Source organism: Perognathus longimembris, chromosome 22 (assembly GCF_023159225.1).
Source record: "Perognathus longimembris pacificus isolate PPM17 chromosome 22, ASM2315922v1, whole genome shotgun sequence".
NCBI classification, from domain to species: Eukaryota; Metazoa; Chordata; class Mammalia; order Rodentia; family Heteromyidae; genus Perognathus; species Perognathus longimembris.
Window position 1 is genome coordinate 11,746,991 of NC_063182.1, and position 16,799 is coordinate 11,763,789.

At 40.1% G+C, this 16,799-nt stretch overlaps 1 protein-coding gene across 1 annotated transcript in view; it reads left to right on the forward strand.

Annotated features, from left to right (window-relative positions):
* Nucleotides 1-520: 520 nt before the first annotated feature.
* Nucleotides 521-16,799, forward strand: part of Thbs4 (thrombospondin 4) — a 38,671-nt gene continuing 22,392 nt past the window's right edge. The window contains exons 1-4 of the mRNA XM_048331138.1: nt 521-724; nt 13,281-13,528; nt 16,060-16,168; nt 16,467-16,549. Of these exons, the coding sequence (XP_048187095.1) occupies nt 706-724; nt 13,281-13,528; nt 16,060-16,168; nt 16,467-16,549 (459 nt within the window). The 5' untranslated portion in view covers nt 521-705. The remainder of the gene's footprint in view (nt 725-13,280; nt 13,529-16,059; nt 16,169-16,466; nt 16,550-16,799) is intronic.

Genomic DNA, 16,799 nt, shown 5'->3' on the forward strand with positions numbered 1-16,799 from the left:
GTCTTCCTTTGAGGACTCTAACTAGTAATGAATATTATGCTGTATTTCTCCTGCTTCAAATGTGCAGCCACTACCAAGTGACAAGGAAGAACTTGTGAGACCGAAATATGAAAACATGATAGAAAGTGCCAAGTACTGGTGTCTCACACCTGTAATCTGAGCTACTCAGGAAACTGAGATCTGAGGATTATAGGTCAAAGACAACCCCAGCATGAAAGTCCATGAAACTATTATCCCTAATTACCACTAAAAAGCTGAAGTAGAGCTATGGCTCAAGTAGTAGAATGCTAGCCTTAAGTAGCAAAACTAAGGTATAGAGTCCAGGCCCCGAGATCTAGCTCCAGTACTGGCACCATGTATATGCACAAGCATGTACACACACACACACACACACACACACACACGATACAAGGTAAGTTTCCATTATTTTGTAGCTATTGTCAAATAGCCCCTAAGAAACATGCTTGCCTCAAAGTTTCTCTCTCCCAAAGTTCATCTCTCTCTTCTTCCCTCTCCCTAGTCTTTGACCTTCTGCTGTCCTCCAGCCAGAGGCTGAACCCTGCTGCTCTGAGACCAGTCCTGACAGACCCCACCCTGAGTGAGCTCTATGTGATCTCCACCTTCAAGCTGCAGACTAAAAGCTCAGCCACCATCTTTGGACTCTATTCCTCATCGGACAATAGCAAATATTTCGAATTTACTGTAATGGGACGCTTAAATAAAGGTAAGTACATTTGCAAGGAGTATTTTCTTAAAACTCCCCTTCTCCTATCCCAAGACTTGGTGTCCATTTTCCTGAAAATGGTTCTTTTATGCAATTTTATTCTTACACATTTTTATTTCATTTTCAAGATCACATTCTTCTTATTGTACACTTACCTATGGCAGGAGATGAGGTTACATGAGGAAAGAATAAAGAATTGCTTTAGGCCAAGATAGCTTTTGACATTCAGCATTGGAAGGGACAAGACCAGCATAATTCTGGCACTGTTTTTGTCATTCCTGGCTGCTGTAACAATATATCAAATAGAATACTAATACACTTGCACAGATTCTACTTCCCACAGTTCTGGGAGCTTTAAAGTCTTAAGGTCATGGTGCTGGCAGATACAGTTGCTGGTAAGGGGCCTCTCTCTCTCTCTCTCTCTCTCTCTCTCTCTCTCTCTGCTGGAGCTGAGGCTTGAACTTAGGGTTTGGGGCTCTTCCTTGGCATTCTCGTTAAAGGCCAGCGCTCTACCACTTGAGCACCACTTCCACTTTCCGGCTTACAGATGTTCACCCTTTCCTTGTATCCTTTACAAAAAGCCCAGAGAGCACATTTCCTAGCCTTCTTATCTCTCCTCTTAGAAGGGAATGAATCCTGCCATCAGGGCCCCACCTAATCTAGTCCTACTTACCTCTCTCAAGGCCAACTACCTCCAGTCACTATCTTACTGGACATTTAGGGTTTCATTCAGACTCTGATGAGGACACAAGCATTCAGACCCCATCATCCTCATGTTCCAGAGGCTGAGGAGACCTATCACCTAGCTCTGCAAGGGCCTAGCTGTCCCGGAGAGGGAAAACACCCTCCTCCAGTAGAAGAGAATAAAGGGCTCTTTGCTGCTTATTTCCTGACAGCTTGCACAAGCTCTCACTTTTCCAATCCCTCTGCTGTCATCTCTTTTACTGCCCAAGAGAGGGGCTGCAAGCAGTGAGAAATGACTCCCAAGAAGAAAGGTCACCATGTTTCATGCTCTTCCTTCCACCCATGCCCTGGGGACAACACCTGTTGCTGTTTATTGAGGAATGTGATAGATATGTGTTCTGCTGCCTCATGCATTTAATAAAACAGGAAGGGGAGGTTGGTCTTTCTGCCTGGGTTTTATAGTTCCTTCCACTTGATTTAAAAGGAGATGCTTCCTACTGCTTCAGTGTCTCTTAGATTCTACTCAGGACTGTGCCCCTAAATCTGTGGGTTAAGGGATGAACTCTCAGCTTTCATAGGACTGTACAGTTAAAGCAAAAAGGAATGGAAATAGGCATGGAGGCCTATGCCTATCTCCTAGCAGAGATCAGGAAGACTGCAGTTCAAGGCCAGTCTGGTTAGAAAGAAAAGGTTCCAAAACCTCATCATGACCAATAAAAATGCTAAGTGTGGTCGCATATGCTTATCATTCTAGCTATGCCAGAAGTGTAAATAGGAGACTCCTAGCCAAGGGTAGCCCAGTGATAAACATAAGGCCCTATTGAAAATCAAAAGAAACAAAAAGTGCTGGTGGTGTGGCTCAAGTGGTAGAGCCCCTGCATGGCGAGTTCAAACCCAGTGCCATACCCCATCTCTGTCTCCAAGCAAACAGCCAGTTAGCCTTGCATTTATTGAAGGAGCTGCTCCTCTGTAGTGATAATTTCTCTTCATGTATAGGCCAATCGCTTCTGATTAAACTATTTTAGACACATTGGCTTATTGAACCTAATGGTGCCAGGTCCTCTGAAGTGAGAAAAATTCTGCTCCTAACCTGTCACTTTTTCTGCATCTCCCTTCTATTCCTAAGTTGCTCAGTCTGTGTCGAGTCTACAGTGCTGAGACACACAGGAAGTCACTTCTGAACTGATTCCATTTGCTCTGACAGGACAAGCATAACACTAGAGAACGGAGGAATGCATGAAGAGCTTGTTAGTGTGTTTCTTCTTCAGAATGCCCAACAGTAGGAAGCATAAATACCAGCTTACCAGCTTCTAGGGAAGAAGTTGAAAGGGTTGATAGACCCCCTCTTGTTACAGCTTAAATGGTGAATGTTCCTCCAAAGGCCCCTGTGCTAGAGGCTTTGTCCCAGGTGTTGGTGACATTATTGGGAGCTGATGGAACATTTAGTGGTTGGGGCTCAATTAGAGGAACTCAGGTCATTGGAGACAAGCTTTTGAGGGGCGTCTTGCGATTCGAGACCCTTCCTGTTTCTCTGCTTTACTCTCTGGCCACCTTTATGTGAGAAGTTTTTATGTGTCATGTATTCCCACCATGAGACTGCTTCACACAGGTCCAAAGGCAATGGAACCCACTGGCTATGAACTGAAGCCTCTCAAACTGTGAGTCAAAGTAATTTTTCCTCCTTTTCAGTAGTCAATCCCACGTATTTTTGTCATAGCTATGGAAAACTAGCACACTTCCTCATCCTGGTACATAGTAAGTATTCAAACAAGTTAGAAGGTTTAGTAAGTGAAGATTTTTTGAATGAAAATATAAAAGTATAAAAATAATATTGGTCAAATTACCAGCAAAGCAGATGCAAAGTCTTAATAAAAATAAGGATTCTACAGAAACCACATGGCTGAATATGGTTGATGTGTTTGTAGTATCTGCCATGGAGACAGCTTTCCAGTTAGGATTCTGGGTGTTAATTACCAACTGGTCACCATGACCACATATCTCAATCTATCTTATCCCACTTATCATCTTTAAAGTAGAATGATAATAGCTGTCTCATAGGTCAACTGCAAGAGTTGAATTATGACATCATCTCCTTTAGACTCTGAGATACAACAAAAGCTTCATATTCTTAAATTCTATAGAATGATAGATGGATAGATGGATCAGATGAATGGGTAGATCTCTAGAGTTTATCTTCCCAAATCAAAGGTTTGCCTTGAAAATAGCTTCATCTTTCAAGGAAAATCAAGACAATGAGAATAATTGTTTCTTTGGTCTTTGTCAAAGAAGAGCAAGCTACTACTGTGGAAATGAAAGAAACCTATTATCAGGACTAAGGAGAGCCAAACAACTCAGCCTACAGATAGAAGATGTTCAGTGGTCTAGAACAGTGGCTCTGAAACTTACTAGTCAAAGAGAAATAGAGCTTGGGCGTGACGGGAGACTTCGAAATTAATATTCTGAACTCTGTATTGAACGAAAGAAGGTAAAGGGCAATGAATTCAATCATACTCTTAATTGTCTCTTTTCAATATGCCAAGACTGTTCGAAAAAGCTCAACACTTGTTTTGTTTTTAACCTTTCAATTAGATGAGTTTTAAAGTGGTCATGTGCAGAAGATTGAAAGAATTTTTAAATTTTCACAAACGATAGGAAGAACAAGAAGAATTTTTTTTTTTTTGGCCAGTCCTGGGGCTTGGACTCAGGGCCTGAGCACTGTCCCTGGCTTCTTTTTGCTCAAGGCTAGCACTCTGTCACTTGAGCCACAGCACCACTTCTGGCCATTTTCTGTATATGTGGTGCTGGGGAACCGAACCCAGGGCCTCATGTATACAAGGCAAGCACTCTTGCCACTAAGGCCATATCCCCAGCCCAAGAAGAATTTTTAAATGTTCACAAAATTTGGGACAGAGAAGCTAAAATTGAATTGAGTCAAAGTTAATGACTCATACTTCATATAATAAAAAGGTGTGTTCAAAATAAAGAAGGAATAACCCCCCTACCTAGAATATAATACAGGATTAACAGATGTTGAAATAAGCCATATTCAGCCCTTTTGCTTCTATCTTACCCATCACAGGAAATGCTTTTCAAATGGTCAAGAATGATTAACAGGAAACAACCACCTGAGCTACATGAGGAGATAGCAGAATAACACCCAATTCTTCATAACAGAATAACACCCAGTCTCTTCAGTGTGTTTAGTTGTCTATGTCATTACATATTAGGGTGTTTGATGAAGAATGCAACAGCATCATTATGGTTTAGAAATCACAGAGAACAGAGTGGAGAGAGACATACATATGTTTTCCCTTTTAGAAAGAGAGGGAAGGTAGATTCTGAAAATTATAGGCTAGTGAACTTTATAGCACAAACTCCCAAAAGTATATTATTATTCATGTATTTTAAGAAATCTGGAATTTTTAACACAAAATTGGAGTTACTGATGATAAGAACTTTTTTTCCATGATATCTCTAAACTGATTAAGAAATTCTGTGGAACATAATGTATCTTTACTGCACAAAAATAACATTATGAAGTCACTGACTATATCTTTGAATAATATAAAAAAGACTGAGCTATAGATAGTGAATAGTACTGCTGAGTGTTGTGAGGTGATTTATCACTAAGTAGCTAGAAGCTTTTTGGCAAGACTGTCTTTAGCATCAAACCTCTCAACACAATGATTTAAATGAAGATAGACAATACTTATTATGTTTATAGTCAGCACAAAGCTGGAAAACCAAACTGAACATATTGAATGTCATCAATATTTACAAAATGACACAACAAGCCACAATCAAATTGGATGAGATTTTACAAGCATAGATGTAAAGCCATGCTCCAAGAGGGAGAAGTAAATTGCAGAAGCATAGAATATGGGAAATCTAACCTAAGAGGTCAATAGCAAGAGAAACCAATCAGTGTTGAAAAGAGTGTTGGACATGTAGTGGACCCTCAAAAACATTGAATGAATGAATGAGTAGATACTGTGATGCAACTGTTTTTTAAAAAGCTCTTCAAGTTTCATTAATATACCCATGTGTCCAGGTTCAAGAAATTAATAGTTTCATTTTACTCTTAAATGTCCAAGTTACATCTAAAATAACATCTTCTGAACACATTTCACACAGATACAGTCACATTAGAACACTAAAAAGAATTGAATCCATTTAGACCTTCTTGTGCTTTTTTTTATTATTATTATTATTATTATTATTATCATAACCCAGCTGAAAAGTTAAAAAAAAAAAACAGGAAAGTGAAGAAGCTAGACAAAAGACAAGACAGAGCTGAAAGTTGCCTTCAGGTCTTTGAAAAAAAGTCATTTGAAATGAGGGTCAGACTAAATCTGTCTAAAGCTCTGAAGAGTAAAATGAGGACTCATTATTGAAAGTGAGAGGAAACAGATATTGGCTCTATATTAGGAAAATTGCGAGAGCTTTCCAAAAGTGAAATGGGTTTCTCTGCAGAGTAATGAGTTCCTTGTTACCAGAAATGTGTTGGGAAAGGAGACACTGCGCTTTTATTGAAGAGCTTTGTGAAGTGAGATATTAAGCTGGATGAGTTATAATGCTAACATTCTATGATTTTACGAAGGCTACAAAGGTTCCATGGCTTAAGAAATTGATATGCAACTTCTTCTGTAACATGACCTTTAGAGGCAGTGCACCTCACAGCTTTGAATCACAGTTAGGCATCATGATTAGTCTCATAATTTTTTAAACATAAAGCACTCTGTGGATATTTAATATAATTGCTTCCCTCTTACTAGTTTCTTGATGCTGCTGCCACTACTGCTGTGTGTGTGTTTGTGTGTGTGTGTGTGTGTGCTCTATAAAACTTTACATCTGTTCAAACTGTCATAAGAAAATCTGGCCAGGCACCAGCAGGTTTATCACTGTAATACTCAGAGGCTGAGCTATGAGGATCTTGGTTCAAAGCCAGCCAGTGCAGAAAAGTCAGTGTGATTAACCAGCCAAAAGCCAGAAGTAGAACTGTGGCTCATCAGCTTTGAGCAAATAAAAAAGCTAAGGGACAGCACTCAGACCCTAAATTCAAGCCCAGTAGCAGCACACACATGCACACACACAAAAATGTTTGAAACAAACTGAATTCATCACCTTTTATCAAAAGGTAATTTGATGATTTACCTTTTATTTCTGTTTATTTGTTTTGTTTTTGTTGCCAGTCCTGGGGCGTGGATTCAGGGCCTGAGCACTGTCCCTGGCTTCTTTTTGCTCAAGGCTAGCACTCTACCTTTTGAGCCATAGCGCCACTTCTGGCTTTTTACAATATATGTGGTACGGAGGAATCGAACCCAGGGCTTCACTTTACCACTAGGCCATATTCCCAGCCCCATTGATGATTTACCTTTTATATGAATACAAAATAGTAATGTTACTATGACCTAGTGTGTAGACCATAAAGATAAATAAGCAAAGAAAAACAAATTTCCCATCACAAAAGAAACAATAGAAAGAAAGAATTTTTGAACATGTAGGTTACTTTAAAAGAAGGAGAACTCTTGCCAGGGGTGGTTTGTATAAAGTGCCAGAGCAAAGCCATCACCAAGCAAAGCCGACAGTCCTGTGTTGCCTTCCTGAATTTGCTACCTGCATGCCGGGTGACTGAACTCCTTCCTGTGCACAAGCTGACAAAATGCTGTTAGTTCCAGTTTGTTAAAACTGTCATTCTCCTTTGTTACTTTGTAGGTCAACATGTCATAATATTTTTTACTCCCATGTCCACTTTTCCAAAAGTACCTTATAAAAATTCTTTCCTGTGACAGTAGACTGCAAGACCTCATTGATTAAATTTGCTTGTCACTCTCTGCCAGTCGCTGCGACTGGCTCTAATCAGGCAAGAGAGGGGCTTTCTGCCTCAGGTATGAAACTATATAGCTTTTGAACAGTGCCATAGAATCAGGTCCCAGGTAGTCAAGTATACAGAGATGCTACCTTTGGAGGGAAAGGGTTTCAATTAGCAAACCAACTTTTTTTTTCAAATTTTTATTATCAAACTGATGTACAGAGAGGTTACAGTTTCATACGTTAGGCATTGGATACATTTCTTGTACTGTTTGTTACCTTGTCCCTCATACCCCCCCTCCTCCCCCTTTCCCTTTCCCCCCCTGAGGTGTTCAGTTGACTTACACCAAACAGTTTTGCAAGTATTGCTTTTGTAGTTGTTTGTCTTTTTTTACCCTGTGTCTCTCAATTTTGGTATTCCTTTTCAATTGCCTACTTCTAATACCAGTATACACGGTTTCCAATATACTCAGATAAGATTACAGAGATAGTGTAGGTACAACCACAGGAAGGTGATATTTAAGTCCGTATTTTCTAAATATTTAGTGGTGGGTCATAAAATTCAGAGCAGTCGCACAAATATTCTGCCTGGTCTATTTTGTCATGCTGTAAAGAAGTGTATTGTCCTCCACTACTTAATCTCAATGATATGGAATATATGAGACCTTGGAAGAAATAGCCTTGGAGTGTGGAAAGTCATGCAAGTGGCAGGAAACATGGGGCCAGTCCTGAGGTAAGGAGTTTAGGCAATATTTAGAAATCAGTAGGAAGTTATTGAGGGATTTCATTCACTTGTCTGTGTGTTTGCTTGGTAAGGAAGCAGCAACTTAATCTAAGTGCTTCTCTACGAAGATTAACCTGTCAGTCCCAAAAATCTGGGCAGAGAGACCTGCAGTGGTAAGATGAGTCAGGAATCTAACAGAAGACTACAAAGTAGAGGCAGAGATGGCATCTGACAAAGGAGCTCCTGAAGGCCATGAGCCTTCTGCTTGCATCCAGCATGACTACTTTTTTATTTTATTTTATTTTTTGCACTAAGCCTGCACAATTGAATCCCCAAGCAGACACGTTGAGCTGGTGTGAGGGAAAATTGCACATGAGAACTGAATGTGCTGTAGCTGAAGAAACAGAATTGTATTCAGGAACATTTTCCCGAGCTCAGTGCTCCATGGGGCATTGATGACCCGGGTGGGGGGGTGGGGCAGGACTGTGCCCCACAGTCTGGTGCTGGCTTCTCACTCCTTGCTAGAGGGTGGATGACAACTGTGCTCCCTCTGAAGTACTGTCCCCTCTGGGTTGCCTTCCCTGTTCTGTGTGTGTGTGTGTGTGTGTGTGTGTGTGTGTGTGTGTTGGGTTATGACAGGATTAAGTAAGCCTGAGAAGGAACTCCCCCTCTTCCCATAGCAATGCTTTGGGAAGGGGTGGAAGGGGGGCAGCAGGGTTCCAGGGACCACAGCTTGCAGCCGTTGCTGGACTCAGTGCAACTGATATAAACACAGCGAGTTTCCTGAGCAGGTGCTGGTCTGCCCTCTGGGGTTGTCTTGCTACTGTAGGATATAATAAGTGTAGAGGCAGTGAAGTAAGGCATTTGCAATAAAAAAGAAAAATGAAAAATGGAAGCCACAAGAGAAATGAGAATTATTGGATCAAGTCTGAAGAATGGTAAATGTCAAGGCACTTGATAATTTTTCTGCTAGCAGACATTGTGAAGATGAAAGTTTCCACAATTCTTTCCGGTTCTTTCTCCTGCTGTTGTCACAAGATCTGAGAGCATGAGGGATTTATCATTCAGGTGTTGCAACCAAAAGCAAGGCGAGAAGTACAGAATACCCTTAAGTAGGTGTGTGGACACAATGGTATGCTTTGCTACGTGGAATAAGAAGCTAAACTGCCACTCAAATCTTTTCATTTTCTATATGTAAAGCTCTGAAATGCAATCATTTAATTATTCACTTGCAGGTGCATACATTTAATGTGTACCTGTTATATAAAAGACCCACTAGACACTATTTATAAAATTCAACTCAGCTATTCAGTTATGGAAATAAACCACAGCCCAATATGCCCTGAAAAGGCCTATTAAGGCTGGCAGCAGGCCTAGGGAAATATGTTTCCATTGAGTAAAGAAAAAAATGAAAAGCATAATGGTGCATACCTGTAATTCCAGCTACTCAGGATGATTGATATAGAAGGATCACAGTTTGAGGCTAGCACAAGACTCTATCTAAAAAGCAAGGGCAAGGTGGCACATGCCTGAAATCATAGCCAGTCTATAAGCAGAAGTAGGAAGATCAGGTCTTTGGCCAGATCAGGCAAGAGACTTTACCTGAAAACCAATTCAAAGCAAAAGTACTAAGGGTATAACTCAAGTTGTTGAGTGCAAGTGTGAAGCCCCAAGTTCAATTCCCAGTACCACAAAAGAAAGTATTTGTTTTAAGTCCCTAAGTGTATCTTCAAATTGTTAATATAGGGAACAGAACTAGTGGCGGTAAGTACAATCACAGAACATTGAATAAATGTTTGTGACGTAATTCAAGTTTGGCAGTCCCAGTGGCATTTTTATTGGCTTATAAACACTCCGGGATTTTAAAAAACTATTCTAAATCATAGTTATTGAAGTTAAAAAAAATGGATTAGTGCTTATTGGTGCTCCATTTCTCACTCTTTTAGCTACTATAGGTGACGCCTATTTCCAGCCATGAGTTTCCATTGTAAATGATCAACAATTAGCATGAAATAAAAGGACAAAAAACATATTGGGTTGCAGATTACAAGGAAATGTTAATTTATTTTTTTATATATATATTTTTATTATCAAACTGACTTACAGAGAGGTTACATTTTCATACATTAGGCATTGGATACATTTCTTGTACTGTTTGTTACCTCGTCCAATGTTAATTTCTTTTCATGTTAATATTCTCTATCTATCTTTTTTTTCTTTTTATACCTATGTCTTCCCAAGTGTTTACTTTGGGAAACTTAGTACTGGGCCATAAGCATAGATAGCCCTTCCAGCTAGTCCGCCTTGCCAAGGATTTTCAATTCTTTTCTTGCAAGAAGTGTGTGGTGACCACAGAGATGTCAAAGATTTGTCTGACCCCACCGAGTATCTCCGTAAGTGATAGACTGATGTCTTCCCACTCCCCTTTTCTCTCACCATAGTCAGATAGAAAAGGAAATCTGGTTAGAGTTCAAGAAGGGCAGGAAAACTAACCTAGAAAGTGTAATGTGGAAAAAAAAAAAAAAAGCCCTTCAATATATCCTTCACGTTTCTCAGTTGAGATTATTTTCTTTGGTGAAACTGCAAGGTAACTAGGTATTCTTGGCTAGGTAGTCCGTGAGGCAACACCAAGTTAACATTTACACTTTACAGAATTGGTACCTGAGGAAAACCAATCCAAGTTACCTACTTGCCATAAGTCGTGGATGGACAGCAAGACATGGGTTTATTTGTTTGTATATAAGTAGTGGGTGTTTCTGGGATATGAAGGTGACCTGACTGTGACATCAGTCACCCCACTGGTTGTCAGGGTTGACTCAACTGCTGGCTCAGTGGGTGTCTGTCCCCCCAAGATGCTACATGAGTCTCTTCTATAAAGGAAATCCTTCCCCAACAGAGGAATACAAATACTATGATCCTCTGCTAGAACCACCAAATAAGCTTTCATAAGTAACAGGCATCTCTTATAGAAAAATTAGAGAATGAAAACAGAGGAAAAAGTATATATCACCCAAACACATGGCAACTATTAAATGAATATTGACATATTCTAATTTTCTTTATACATGTACATATACACATAATACATGTACGCTTGCAAACATGAGTGTACACATTTTTTCTGATTATTACTGGATTATGACTTTTTTCACATAAAGTAATGAGACTGTCTGCTTGTTCTTTTACTATACAGCTACTCCATAGAGGTTTATTCTGTAATCATACCATAATTTGTGTGTAAGTGGGGGAGGAGGGAGGAGAGCTGTGCCTGTCTGGGGCTTGAACTCAGGGCCTGGATACTGTTCCTGAGCTATTTTCCTCAAGACTGGTGCTTTGCCACTTGAGTCACATCTCCATTTATGGCTTTATGGTGGTTAATTAAACATATGAGTCTCATGGTCTGTCCTCTCTAGGCTGGCTTTGAACCATGATTCTCAGATCTCAGCCTCCTATGTAGCTAGGATAGCAGGTGTGAGATATGGGCACTTAGCTATCATGCTATAACCTAAGTAAACAACTGTTTCTTTGCACACACACACACCCTGTCAAATGCTTACCATAACAAATATTTCTGAAATGACCACTCATCCATATCTCTTGATGTTTCTTCTTCTTTTTTTTCCCAGTGCTGGAACTTGAACTCAGGGCTTGGGCACTGTCTCTGAGCTTCTTTTGCTCAAGGCTAGCACTCTACCACTTGAGCTACAGCACCACTTCGGCCGTTTCTGTGAATGTGGAACTGAGGAATGGAACCCAGGGCTTAATGCATGCTAGGCAAGCACTCTACCACTAAGCCTCCTTCCCAGCCCAATGTTTCTTCTTTTAATTCCTTTAGTTCCAAGTCTTTAGAGTAGCCTTGCTTAGTCATAGGATCTGTACATGTTTAAACTTTTGGTGCACATTACTAATTTCCCTTCCAGACCTGTTCTGACAATTTAAAGCTTTCCCACCCTGGGGTGGCTGAAAGCTTTGACTTAGGCCTTTGAGGCTGCAGTGATGTATTTACCACAACCACTATCCAGCAACAACGTACAGTCAGCCTCTCTTGTTCCTGCAATTGTGTCTACAGAGTGATTTGGGTATGGAATGGATACCTGTGGCTGGACCTATGGAGTTTGGTTGAGTTACTAAGACCTTGAAAGTAAATCACTTTAATCTCTCTCGCAAATCTCAGCCAAGGAACTCCACTTTCAAAGGGTCAGCTTCTATGACTAGATTTTATCTTAAGGCCCCATATGTTCAAGATAATAATGGTTTAAAAAGAAAAGCTAAAAACCAGAATTTAAAAAGTCTTATGAATTTTCATTTAGCAATCCCATGAAAATTGGCATCTTCCTGCATTAATAATAATAATAATAATAAAGATAAAAAGTAAAGCCAGGAGCTGGTAACTTGCAGTTATAATTCCAGCTACTCAGGAGGCTAGGATCTGAAAAGCAGGGATGGAAGCCAGTCCAGGCAAACATATCTGAGAGACCGTATCTCCCATTAGCCAACAAAAAGTCAGAACTGGAGACATGGTTCAAGTAGTATAGTAACAGCCGTGAGCAAAAAAAATTAAGCAAGGGTACAAGACCCAAGTACAAGACCCAGAGTTTAAGCCCCAGTATGACCCCTGCCATCCAAGAGGTGTGGGAGGGGGTGGAGAGAGAGAGAGACAGAGAGAGACAGAGAGACAGAGACAGAGACAGAGAATAGGTAGTAAATCTGCTAACTTCTTTATTTGCTAACCATTTGTTGGGAATGGGCTGTTCAAATGCAATATAAAAGACTGTACTCTATTTGACATGTGTTTACAGACATGTATCCATGCCCATTAATCATAGAATCGCTCACACTTGGATTCAGATTCTAGTCCCACCATTCTTTGAGGAAGCTCTTTCACTAATCAAACTTCATTTTCTTCATTTGTGTTTTCATAGCATTGCCATGAGGAGAACTCAATGTTTTAAGCCAGTAAGGAGCACATGGTAGTGTTCAGTGAGTGTTTGGTGAGCTGATGGATTTATCCTCCCAGAAAGTGACTTGGATTTGGGCTCACTTTCTGGTGAGGATTCTATTTGATCATTATATTTTTCACTAGCTGAAGCTTTGCTGCTTATTTTGAGATTTGCCATTAATCATGTCTATCCATCAGCACAAAACATTCATGGGAGGAAAGGAGGCTCCTGTCCTAGTGTCTCGCATGTGCCTAGGATACTTTCTGGCATACAGAAGATGATAAATTGATGTTTGTAATTACAACTTTCATTCCCTCCAGTGACCAGAAGGCCACCCAACACAGATATAACTCCTCTCCGTTTATCACTCCATTCATTGATCTATGTTTGTTTCCAGCCATCCTCCGTTACTTAAAGGATGATGGGAAGATCTATTTGGTGGTTTTCAACAACCTACAGCTGGCTGACGGGAAACGACACAGGATCCTCCTGAGGTTGACCAATTTGCAGCGAGGGGCAGGCTCGGTAGAGCTCTATGTGGACTGCACCCAAGTGGATTCCATTCAGAATCTTCCCAGAGCCTTTTCTGGTCTCTCTCAGAATCCTGAGTCTATTGAACTGAGGACTTTCCAAAGAAAGGCACAGGTAGGAACCTGCAAAGCATTCTCCAAAATGGAAGAGGGACCGCAAGGGCCAATGAGATATAAAATCATGTGCTGGGAAAATGTGTCAACTTCCAGGCCAATGAGTCCAATGTTGACTGTGTATTAGAATCACTCAGGAACTTGCCACACATCTATCTTCAAGAGGACCACTACCAAAACTAATTCATAAGAATCTGTGGGCCTGGTGTCTAGACATTAGTATTCTCTAAAAGATTGATTCAAATATACAACAAAAATTGAGAAGTTTTGCTTACCATTGGGTAAGCAAAGCCTTTGGAGTTAACTTTTCTTATTGTACAGTTACAAAGGAGTAGCTATTCTTCCATATTATTTATTAGTTTTTCATGAAACTAGAAGAGAATATTTTCACAAGTCTTAGACTTCAAGCTTAGTTCCATCACCTCTGTATTTTGTTTCATTCCATGTTAATGATGATATTATTATTATTATTATTAATTAGTATACCATTGAACCTGCTATAGGAATTACTACAAACATCGGTTGCAGTACTAGGAATGGAATTTAGGACCTTGACCATGATGTGCCAAGTCTCTACCACTGAGTTACATCCCTAGAACTTATTTTTGTTTTATTTTTTTAAGGATCTCACTGTGTAGCCCAAACTGACCTTGAACTCACTCATCTTGAGTGGTAGGATTAGAGGTATGCTTCACCACACCAAACAGAGAGTTCTTTTAGAATTTTTCTGCCAGGAGGTGCTTTATTTAGTATTCTTTGTCCTTTCTACTAATTTATATCTGGTCATGGTCCTTGGATTTTATCTGGTATGGCAATCAATGCCCAAATCAGTAACCATGCTCATCTGTTATGACCTATAATATTGCAGTCTTCTCTCAATCTTTATTTTCCATTTCTAGTATTACTTCATTACATATACTTCAGTTGCAAGCTGCTCTGCACACTGTTCAAAGACGCAGTGTGTAAGCAATGAGTTTCATTACAACTCAGATTGCAGTGAGATTTTTAGATGCTAATATAAAAACTATGAATCTGATCCTAGAATTTTGTGTTTGAACAACTGGAAGCAAAAATTCCAAGAAAATGAAAATCTAAGAGGGTTTTTGTTGGCTTTAGTTTGGTTTGCAGATGGCCATTTGGTTTGGCATTTTGTTTAGCTGATGTTTTATTTACTTTATTTTTTCCTTTCTTTTCTCTCTTTTTTGGGGGGTGGAGGGCTGATTAGAAGTAGGGTCTTACTATGTACTACAGACCAGTCTCAAACTCAAAATCCTTGTCTCAATTTCCTCGGTGCAGGGAATACAGGCATGAACCACCACACCCAGATAGAGAGATTATTAGTATAGATTTATACATAGAAATATTAATAGCAAAGTGTACTTAACTTTATTAACCAAATATCTCCAATAGGGTGTAAGATATCACAAGAAATGTACACACTGCCCTACTATGTAACTGTACCCTTTTTGCACAACACCTTGTCAAAAAAATTTTGTTTAATTAATAAATAAATTACAAAAAATATCTCCAATAAATCATACTGACAGAAATTTTGTCACTGACCTTTGGAAATTAGTGTCCATATCCAGTGTCCCTACACCAGTTTGTAGAAGTTTCTAGAAGTCAGGACCTTAACAAGATCAATAGGGGACTGTATTCACTAGCATTTCTCAAAACCTTTGCTCCTTGGATTATCAGCAGGAACCATAGCAATTTGGTCTTGGTAGTCAAATATGCATTCACTCAATCAGTAAGTGTCAGACTGCGTATTCTAAGCATTCAGAATACTGGATCACCAACCATTGTAGCCCCACAATGAAGCATCTAAGCTAACACCTATCCCAGTAACTGTTACATCACATGTTGCAGAACTCTTTACTTGGCTAAGCCATAAAGTAGAATTCCTCTGAAAATCTTGAGTATGTTCATTTCTGAAATAACAATGATGACTTTACATTAACAGTTAGCATTTTCAAACACCTATAAATATAATAAAATGAATACAAGTAAACCATTACAAGATAAGGGGATGAGGAAATTGACTTTGTGACTAACAATGAATGATTGATATCAACTAGTAATATAAAAAAAGTCAGTGCCAACAGCCTAATGATCATAGAATGTACTGATTTTCCATTCTCATAGCCTAAGGAAATCAGAGGCTTTGCAAAAACATGGAGCCAAGGCATCCTAAAAACAATCCTGCTCAAAAACAAAATCAATATTATAATTACAGTCTATAACTCATTTACCGTGAAGGTAAACAGCATTTCCTTTTCTCAGCCATTTTGATGAATGCCCAGGTCAAATTAAATGACAGTGTTTACTCAGGCAACTGGCTTGTTCCACATTTGCTTCAGTCGAAAGGATAGAGCCAACAGGCTTTAGGAAAAATGTGAACCTATAAAACCATGCATGATGCCAGCATCCAAGTTCCAGGGCTCCTCTCTAATGAATCGTGAGAGTCTGCAAGCACATTGGTGTTGAATGGTAGCAGAAAGCTAAGCATGGGCTTGGCTGTTTGTTTTCCAGGACTTCTTGGAAGAGCTGAAGCTGGTGGTGAGGGGCTCACTGTTCCAGGTAGCCAGCCTGCAAGATTGCTTCCTGCAGCAGAGTGAACCACTGGCCACCACAAGCACAGGTGTGGGCTGCTTTGGGGAGGTTGCATCTTCTTATCAGCAAAGACACATGCCAAAAGCCCTGAGTGAGCTAGCTCCCTCAGCCAGGGGTGGGTCATCATCTGCATCTGCTAAAATCAGCCCTTTCTGCAGCATTCAGAGCAAGGGATATTTGCATTACACTTCTTTATAACTTACATGAACTTGAACTAACTAGCCAGCAGCCAGACCCTAGGGTTTTGAATCCTCTTGTTATGTTTGCCTGGGGAATCCTTTGGTTTGGACTAGCTACATCTTCTTTCCCTTTTGCTATTCCTACAGGAGACTTTAATCGACAGTTCTTGGGTCAAATGACACAACTAAACCAGCTACTTGCAGAGGTGAAAGATCTTCTAAGACAGCAGGTAACCAACAGGATCTACCCTGAGAAAAGCTCACGCCTTAGCAGAGCAGGAGTCTGTATAAGAGGTTGGAGCTACGGGCCTGCACAGACAAGGAGAGAGGCTGGGCTTGGGTTCTGCCTCAGGTGGCCAGAAGTGCTCTGCAGATGAGGGCTAGATACACTTGCATGGCTCCAGGTGGAGGGGCTGCTTGAGCACTGTAAGAGAAGAGTTTCTTGGACAGCTCTCCATGGGTTATCATTCCTGAGTTCTG